General features: G+C 49.5%; 1 protein-coding gene across 1 annotated transcript in view; it reads left to right on the top strand.

Moving 5' to 3' along the window:
• Positions 1-10000, top strand: part of LOC134454832 (neurobeachin-like) — a 716394-nt gene that overhangs the window by 532018 nt on the left and 174376 nt on the right. Inside the window, exons 46-47 of the mRNA XM_063205991.1 lie at positions 689-806; positions 2567-2669. Coding sequence (XP_063062061.1) covers positions 689-806; positions 2567-2669 — 221 coding nt within the window. The remainder of the gene's footprint in view (positions 1-688; positions 807-2566; positions 2670-10000) is intronic.

Genomic DNA, 10000 nt, shown 5'->3' with positions numbered 1-10000 from the left:
TGCATTAAAACAATGTATACGTATACTGTATGTTATTAAAAATATAGTCTGAGCTTTATTTATGTCTGTGTTACTATATGTGTTTTGAATGCTATGGTGGTTGATATTTCCTAGAGGGGACATGGGGTGGTCTCTTGAGTGCAAGCTGGTTAGTCATGCGCTGTACTGGGAGTCGGGCGATAAGAGAGAGGGGGCTGTGGTGCCTGGGAGAGAGAGAGACAGGATGATGAGTCTGAAAGCTGTGGAGAGCCAGGCGAGGCAACCAGAGCCTGTCTGTCAAACACCAACACTAACGATGCCTCTCTACTGCTTCTACCCAGCATCCTTTGCCCTGACAGGATCTAACCCCTCCTCACCACCGATGTCTATGTGGAGCGTATGTGTATGTCTAATGGTCCTTTCCCTTGTTTCCCTGTCTCCATCCCTTCATTCTTCTCATCCCTCTTCCATTTTATCTTTTTTCCTGCTCATTCTCTCATTCTCTCACTCTCTCATTATCTCTCTCTCTGTCTCTCTCTCTCGCTCTCTCTCTCTTTCTCTCTCTTCCTCATCTCTATCTCCCTCTCTATGTGTCTCTCTCTCCTCCTCCTCTCTCTCTCTCTCTCTCTCTCTCTCTCTCTCTCTCTCTCTCTCTCTCTCTCTCTCTCTCTCTCTCTTTACCCACCCCCTCTCTCTCTCCTTCTCTCAGGTGCTGGCCTATTCGGAGGGTCTGCATGGTAAGTGGATGTTCAGTGAGATCCGGGCGGTCTTCTCCAGGCGCTTTCTGCTGCAGAACACGGCCATGGAGGTCTTCATGGCTAACAGGAGTAAGTTACCACACACTTACCGGTGGGAGCTCGTGACAACATCGACAACATGATGTTGATGTCACGACCTCCCGTCTTTACTCTACGTTTAAAAACATAGCCTGGATGTTTTGAAGCAAGCCATCCACCTACTGTACATGTTATCAGTGGTAGGGTATCATAATGAATGGATTAAAAACAGAGTTTGTGCTTGTAAAAAAATGCCCATAGGAAGTAATTTCATGGGTGAACATGATGGGTGAGTAGAACATTAGGTTATAATGTGAAATCAAGGGCCCAATGTAAAAAAAAGGTTTTCTCTACAGGTGCACTCTGTAGGATTGTGGCCATAGTAGTTATTGCAACTTTGTTGGTCATTGAAACTGTACTGCCTATTGGCACAAATTTGATCTTATAATGAATATGGAATGGAGTTCTTCATGGCCATATGAGTAAGTTACAACACAGTATGCTAATGCAGTAACACCTTAAAGGATTTATCCGGAGTTGGAACAAGTTTGCCTGATTTTTGCATGTTTGGGATGAAATACAGTCACTCTAGAGCAAAATCAAGGCAAAAGGATGCGTTTTGAGAAAGTTTGATAATATCACGTTAGCCTCGTTAGCCATATCAGCTATGCAATATGAAAGATGCGGGCATCGTTTTTCGGCGGTTACACACATTTCAAAAACACAACATTTTAAAGTCTTGCATAGCTCAAAACAACGTCACACGTACCTCATAATATGTTGAGGGTATCCACACATAAACCGAAGTGTCCAAAGCCCTTCATGTATTCTTGAAAGGTCTGCAGAATGTGTTTTGTGAAGCTACTACCTTGAGAATATCTAAATTACGGTCAAGACAACTATTTGACACTAAAGTCCACCAAGTAGATTGCCGAGTGCGTCGCATCATCAGCTATGATTATTTCCATAGCGAGTAACCACAGCTGATGGTGCGACGCACTCGGCAATCTACTTGGTGGGCTTTTGTGTCAAATAGTTTTTCTTGACCGTAATTTAGATATTCTCAAGGTAGTAGCTTCACAAAACACATTCTGCAGACCTTTCAAGAATACATGAAGGGCTTTGGACACTTCGGTTTATGTGTGGATACCCTCAACATATTACGAGGTAAGTGTGACGTTGTTTTGAGCTGTGCAAGACTTTAAAATGTCGAAAAACGATGCCCGCATCTTTCATATTGCATAGCTGATATGGCTAACGAGGCTAACGTGATATTATCAAACTTTCTCAAAACGCATCCTTTTGCCTTGATTTTGCTCTAGAGTGACTGCATTTCATCCCAAACATGCAAAAATCTGGCAAACTTGTTCCAACTCCGGATAAATCCTTTAAAGGTGTAATATTTTTGGTAGTTTTGTACTTTCTTTTAGTCATTTTCAAGAATTCATGCTGACCAATCACAAATGTTACCTTTTTCATGAATACTTACCACCACCAAGTATTTATTATGACTGGGAAAATTGCACTTCTCACACATGAAATGGATCTTCTCCATTGTCCACCATTTTGAATTTCCAGAAATAGACATTTTTAGCTGCAAAACATACAGTACTTTGGTCATGCTAGTAAATATTGGTTTATTATTTATTAATATTCATGAAAAGATCAAATTTGGGAATAGACAGCACAGTTTCAATGCTCTATCCACCATCCTACACAGTGCACTTTTAAGCCTTCAACAACCACACCACATCCACCTCACACCTCTGCATGCTTTCTATGTGTGATGTCATGTCTCTGCCCCTCAATAGCCTCGGTCATGTTCAACTTTCCGGACCAGGCCACCGTGAAGAGGGTGGTGTACAGTTTACCCCGCGTCGGTGTGGGAACCAGCTACGGGCTGCCGCAAGCAAGGTAGGCCTGACAAATTACAATGGTGCATACTGTATGAGGAACACTGTGGCGAACTTCAGTAAGTCACTCATTGTAAAGGCGAATTTATCAAACGCCAGTGAGGATGGTGGTAAGTTTGTCCCGACGCGCAGTCCAGCAGTAAAAGCACTCACAGACGAGGAAATAAAGTTTTTGGTTTTAATTCGTCAATCCGGTTTTCTTTTTCCATGTAGAACAAAGGTAACAATCTGAACATAAAGGTAAGTATTTACAGAGGTTTTGCTACCTTACTGTTCTTCTAAATTTCTGCGGTCTGAAAACTTTTCCTTCTTACGGCCATCCTACCAAGACAATGAATCAGCACCAATTTAAAGTGCTGTCTTCGCGCACCTGCGCGTCTAAGGGGTGTGTCTCTGGTTGGATGGCAGGCAATCAGGCAAGTACTTTCAGGTGCAGGTCTAATACAACAATCAACTTAAAAAGGTAAGTAAATAGGTAAGTATGAAAACACAAAATAAATAAACATAGAAACTGTAAATAATTAACCAACATAAAATCTCTCTTTTTCCAACAGGTTTTTCTTACAGGTTTTCTAGCACCTTAATGCAGATCTACAAACATGACAGATATGGCTCCGACACACTGGCCCCTAATTGTCACTACAGTACAATTACCAACTAAATTAACGGAAAGGAGCCATAAAATACATCTAAATGCTATGCAGTAGACCTTCTGATGTTCCAAAATAACAAAATACATCAGTCCATACACAAAAGGTAGCCATGAATACTTAAGAACCAAGAAAATCTAAATAAAAAGGTTGGTACGTTACTCTTCACAAATATTAAATCACATCAATGTATACGTTTGTAGGGTTTCTTGCCAGTTTTTTTTTTTTTAAGTTTGAGTGCAAGACAAGTCCTTGTGGTGAAAAAATTCAAAAAAGGTAAAAATAAAAAAGGTTGCAAAAATCCAAGTCCAATGTATATGTTGTGCAATAGGTGAAAGTTCATGTATGTGCAAGAGTGACTGTAAAATGTGGTGCAAAATTGTGAAGTCCATGAATGCAAGTGTATGGGCTGTTGTGTGGGCACGCATAGGAATGTTTGGGTTTGTCAGTAATGGGAGCGTGCAGGGTTGTTGCCCATAGGCCTGACAGAGCTAGCCAGACTTTCCAGCAAGCAGATTTCTCACCGATAGAATCCAGTTCTGCTTGTCCATCGGCCTCTGGATCATGGAGGCCTGGGTCCCACCGCACCGCTCCTGAGTGCATCATTTGGTCTGGTCCAGGGTCTCACCATCTGGACTGACGGCCAAGATCCTCCAGCCGCAGTGGGGCGGTCGGCCATGACCGCTGAGTCCTTCTTCTTTCTGGTTTTCCAGTGGTAGACATGGCGACAGTGACTGGCCCCTGTTGCTGGCCGCGGCGACGCACTGGCCACAGGAGTCCGATCCCTCACAGCTTGCACACTGCCGATGTCTGCCTCGCCAGTGGCGGCGATGTCTTCGTCTTCATCGGGCGCGTCGATGTGTTCATCATCATCATCATCATCATCGGCGGCTGCTGCTGCTGCTGCTGCTGTGATGGCCTCATCATCATCGGCGGTGGCGGTGGCTGTTGCGATGTCTTCATCACAGGCTGCTACGTCAATGTCTTCATCGCGGGCGTCTGCGTTGTCTTTGGGGTCATCGCGGGCGTCGGCGGCGATGTCTTTGGGGTCATCGCTGGCGTCGGCGGCGATGTCTGAGGGGTCATCGGCGGCGTCGGCGGCGATGTCTGAGGGGTCATCGGCGGCGTCGGCGGCGATGTCTGAGGGGTCATCGGCGGCGTCGGCTGCGATGTCTGAGGGGTCATCGGCGGCGTCGGCTGCGATGTCTGAGGGGTCATCGGCGGCTGCGATGTCTGAGGGGTCATCGGCGGCTGCGATGTCTGAGGGCTCATCGGCGGCTGCGATGTCTGAGGGGTCATCGGCGGCTGCGATGTCTGAGGGGTCATCGGCGGCTGCGATGTCTGAGGGGTCATCGGCGGCTGCGATGTCTGAGGGGTCATCGGCGGCTGCGATGTCTGAGGGGTCATCGGCGGCTGCGATGTCTGAGGGGTCATCGGCGGCTGCGGCGATGTCTGAGGGCTCATCGGCGGCTGCGGCGATGTCTGAGGGCTCATCGGCGGCTGCGGCGATGTCTGAGGGTTCATCGGCGGCTGCGGCGATGTCTGAGGGTTCATCGACGGCTGCGCCGATGTCTGAGGGGTCATCACCTGCGGCGTCGATGTCTAAGGGGTCATCACCTGCGGCGTCGATGTCTAAGGGGTCATCACCTGCGGCGTCGATGTCATCACCTGCAGCGTCGATGTCTAAGGGGTCATCACCTGTGGTGTCGATGTCTGAGGGGTCATCGGCGGCGGCGATGTCTGAGGGGTCATCGGCGGCGGCGATGTCTGAGGGGTCATCGGCGGCGGCGGCGATGTCTGAGGGGTCATCGGCGGCGGCGATGTCTGAGGGGTCATCGGCGGCGGCGATGTCTGAGGGGTCATCGGCGGCGGCGATGTCTGAGGGGTCATCGGCGGCGGCGATGTCTGGAGGCTCAGCGTCGGCGGCGATGTCTGGAGGCTCAGCGTCGGCGGCGATGTCTGGAGGCTCAGCGTCGGCGGCGATGTCTGGAGGCTCATCGTCGGCGTCGGCTGCGATGTCTGAAGGCTCATCGCTGGCGTCGGCTGCGATGTCTGAAGGCTCATCGCTGGCGTCGGCTGCGATGTCTGAAGGCTCATCGCTGGCGGCGGCGGCGATGTCTGAAGGCTCATCGCTGGCGTCGGCTGCGATGTCTGAAGGCTCATCGCTGGCGTCGGCTGCGATGTCTGAAGGCTCATCGCTGGCGTCGGCTGCGATGTCTGAGGGGTCATCGGCGGCTGCGATGTCTGAAGGCCCATCGCTGGCGTCGGCTGCGATGTCTGAAGGCCCATCGCTGGCGTCGGCTGCGATGTCTGAAGGCCCATCGCCGGCGGCGGCGGTGTCTGAGGGCTCATCGCCGTCGGCTGCGATGTCTGAAGGTTCATCGGCTGCTGCACTGGCGGCGATGTCTGAGGGTTCATCGCTGGCGTCGGCTGCGATGTCTGAAGGCTCATCGCTGGCGTCGGCTGCGATGTCTGAAGGCTCATCGCTGGCGTCGGCTGCGATGTCTGAAGGCTCATCGCTGGCGTCGGCTGCGATGTCTGAAGGCTCATCGCTGGCGTCGGCTGCGATGTCTGAAGGCTCATCGCTGGCGTCGGCTGCGATGTCTGAAGGCCCATCGCTGGCGTCGGCTGCGATGTCTGAAGGCCCATCGCTGGCGTCGGCTGCGATGTCTGAAGGCCCATCGCTGGCGGCGGCGGTGTCTGAAGGCTCATCGGCGTCGGCTGCGATGTCTGAGGGCTCATCGGCGGCGGCGATGTTTGAGGGCTCATCGCTGGCTGCGTCGGCTGCGATGTCTGAAGGCTCATCGCTGGCTGCGTCGGCTGCGATGTCTGAAGGCTCATCGCTGGCTGCGTCGGCTGCGATGTCTGAAGGCTCATCGCTGGCGTCGGCTGCGATGTCTGAAGGCTCATCGCTGGCGTCGGCTGCGATGTCTGAAGGCTCATCGCTGGCGTCGGCTGCGATGTCTGAAGGCTCATCGCTGGCGTCGGCTGCGATGTCTGAAGGCTCATCGCTGGCGTCGGCTGCGATGTCTGAAGGCCCATCGCTGGCGGCGGCGGTGTCTGAGGGCTCATCGCCGTCGGCTGCGATGTCTGAAGGTTCATCGGCTGCTGCACTGGCGGCGATGTCTGAGGGTTCATCGCTGGCGTCGGCTGCGATGTCTGAAGGCTCATCGCTGGCGTCGGCTGCGATGTCTGAAGGCTCATCGCTGGCGTCGGCTGCGATGTCTGAAGGCTCATCGCTGGCGTCGGCTGCGATGTCTGAAGGCTCATCGCTGGCGTCGGCTGCGATGTCTGAAGGTTCATCGGCTGCTGCACTGGCGGCGATGTCTGAGGGTTCATCGCTGGCGTCGGCTGCGATGTCTGAAGGCTCATCGCTGGCGTCGGCTGCGATGTCTGAAGGTTCATCGGCTGCTGCACTGGCGGCGATGTCTGAGGGTTCATCGCTGGCGTCGGCTGCGATGTCTGAAGGCTCATCGCTGGCGTCGGCTGCGATGTCTGAAGGCTCATCGCTGGCGTCGGCTGCGATGTCTGAAGGCTCATCGGCGGCTGCGGCGATGTCTGAGGGGTCATCGGCGGCTGCGATGTCTGAGGGCTCATCGTCTGCTGCGGCGATGTCTGAAGGTTCATCGGTGTCGGCGGCGATGTCTGAGGGTTCATCGGCGGCTGTGATGTCTGAGGGGTCATCGGCTGCTGCGCTGGCGGCGATGTCTGAAGGTTCATCGGCGGCGGCGGCGATGTCTGAGGGGTCAACGGCGGCGGCGGCGATGTCTGAGGGTTCATCGGCGGCTGAGCCGATGTCTAAGGGGTCATCACCTGCGGCGTCGATGTCTAAGGGGTCATCACCTGCGGCGTCGATGTCTAAGGGGTCATCACCTGCGGCGTCGATGTCTAAGGGGTCATCACCTGCGGCGTCGATGTCATCAGTTACGGCGTCGTCGTCAACGTCTGTGATGTCATCACTGGCTGCAGTGGCAAGGTCATCACGGGCTGTGGAAGTGATGTCATCACAGGATATGGCGGTGACATCACAGGCTGCGGCGTCGACGTCATCAGCTGTGTTGAAGGCGGCGAGGTCATCAGCAGCGGCTGTAGAATTATGTCGTGTGCTCATCATGGAGGATGATCTGGTGCTACTGGAGTTGCTGTGTGATAGTGTCTTGGATATTACAGTCACAGGCACCAGTGCAGACTCAATGGCAGAGGTTGCAGTTGGTGCAGTGCATTGGTCTCTGCTTGCCTTCATGAAGTCCTCTCTGGCATCCTTCTGCTCACCACGATCAATCAGGGTTCTCAGCTTGGCGAGTTTCTCTGCATGTTCACGCTGAAGCTCTGCGCTCTCTCTCTGGTGTCTCAAGGCCACCTGCTCCATGCGCAATGCATGTAGCGCTGGCAACGCTTTCAAGCGCGCTTCGAGTGCAGCCTTCTCAGCCAATGCAGCCATTTTTAACTGGAATATTGGGCATTTAGAAGGATTAAAAGTGTTTGTGTGAATTTCGACACTTGAATGTAGTCTACCTTTTTCCTTCTTCCACATTTCCACTTCTTTGGTGAAATCCTCAGTTTCCTGCATTTTCCCATTAAACCACTCCGTGTTACTTTCCATTTCTTCTTCTAACAGAAATTCTTGTACTTCGTCGTGGGATGTTTTAAAAGAGTCAATGCTCAACAACAGTGCCTTCAGATTTTCTTCGACTTCTCCCACTTCTACATTTTTCTTAATCATAGTCCGAATTTCATTTATCTGTTTCGTACAGACACTTAATTTGCCGCGGCGAGAGAGGACCTTGGCCTGTAATGACTTGGCCGGGTCTTGTGCCGTCTCGCTTTTCTTTTCCGACATTTACTTGGTCAGTAAACAATCACTCTGTGAATTCCTTTAGTCCACAATCGCTATGTAAACTTCCTCAGTAGTCTATACAATTACTACTGTCCATTAATTTTCTAAGTCCTTCAATCGTTACACGTCCACGTGTTCTTCACTCACCCTGCTTGCAGGCTTGCTTTCATACTTTTACGCTTCCAATTAATTCCTTTTAGCGCATCCACTTGTAAGCATCCACGTATCCGAAGCAGGGTAAAGTGATCCAATGTATTTCCAAAAAGTCCTTCTTACCGTCAGGTTCGGAGTTTTCAGACTTTGTAAAGGCGAATTTATCAAACGCCAGTGAGGATGGTGGTAAGTTTGTCCCGACGCGCAGTCCAGCAGTAAAAGCACTCACAGACGAGGAAATAAAGTTTTTGGTTTTAATTCGTCAATCCGGTTTTCTTTTTCCATGTAGAACAAAGGTAACAATCTGAACATAAAGGGAAATATTTGCAGAGGTTTTGCTACCTTACTGTTCTTCTAAATTTCTGCGGTCTGAAAACTTTTCCTTCTCACGGCCATCCTACCAAGACAATGAATCGGCATCCATTTAAAGTGCCGTCTTCGCGCACCTGCGCGTCTAAGGGGTGTGTCTATGGTTGGATGGCAGGCAATCAGGCAAGTACTTTCAGGTGCAGGTCTAATACAACAATCAACTTAAAAAAGGTAAGTAAATAGGTAAGTATGAAAACACAAAATAAATAAACATAGAAACTGTAAATAATTAACCAACATAAAATCTCTCTTTTTCCAACAGGTTTTTCTTACAGGTTTTCTAGCACCTTAATGCAGATCTACAAACACAGATATGGCTCCGACACTCATACTGAACCATATGGGCAGTTGACAAATTACAATGGTGAATATGGGGGTGGTGTGGTGGACCATTAATTCAGCCATACCATACAATGTAAATATGGGGGTGGTGTGGAGAACTGTATCAGGCCACCTTTACCATATGGACAGTTGAAAAATGACAATGGTGCATACGGTATGCAGTATGGGGGATGGTGTGGTGAATTGTATTAAGTCACCCAATCCATACAATGTAAAAATGGGGGCTGATGTGGCCAACTGTGTTACTGAAGGTCATCTTTACCATATGGGCAGTTGAAAAAAGTACAATGATAAATATGGGGTGGTGTGGTGATATCTGCGCTAACCCACATCTACCATATGGGGAGTTGACAAATTTCAATGGTACAGTAAATATGGGGGGCTAGTGTGGTGGACTACATTGAGTCATTAAAATAGCATTAAGTGGTGGACTGCATTGAAATGATAAATATGTCTAAAGTGAACATGACGTAGACAGCATGCATGGAATGGAAGCACATATGATTAGTGCAACAATAACATTCATAAAATATTTATACATCTATGATATTTATAATGACTGATTTGGCCTTGTTTTATCACAGTGCATGTAAGATTATCATGTAAAATATAGCATCAATATGTCACATTTGCACAACAATTATTCACACTATTGTCATATTTCACATGTACTGTACTTTTGTTTGAGTAGCTCAGAATGGCTGAAAATCGACATAAACTATTCAGGATGCAAAATGTGTATTTTTTCATTTTTTTTATGTATTTAGTTTATAGTGTCTGTGAGTTTCTCTTTTTCTGCATCACCCAATCTGCTGAACCTGTTTCCATTGTTTGTGGAGCTCATCACAGTCAGAACAAGCTTATCCTACAGCCCTATTGTCTCAGCAACCACTGGGCTATTTTCAGTTTGCGTGTGTGTGTGTGTGTGTGTGTGTGTGTGTGTGTGTGTGTGTGTGTGTGTGTGTGTGTGTGTGTGTGTGT

This window comes from Engraulis encrasicolus, chromosome 8 (assembly GCF_034702125.1).
Source record: "Engraulis encrasicolus isolate BLACKSEA-1 chromosome 8, IST_EnEncr_1.0, whole genome shotgun sequence".
Taxonomy (NCBI): Eukaryota; Metazoa; Chordata; class Actinopteri; order Clupeiformes; family Engraulidae; genus Engraulis; species Engraulis encrasicolus.
This window is presented reverse-complemented; position numbering and strand designations above follow the sequence as displayed.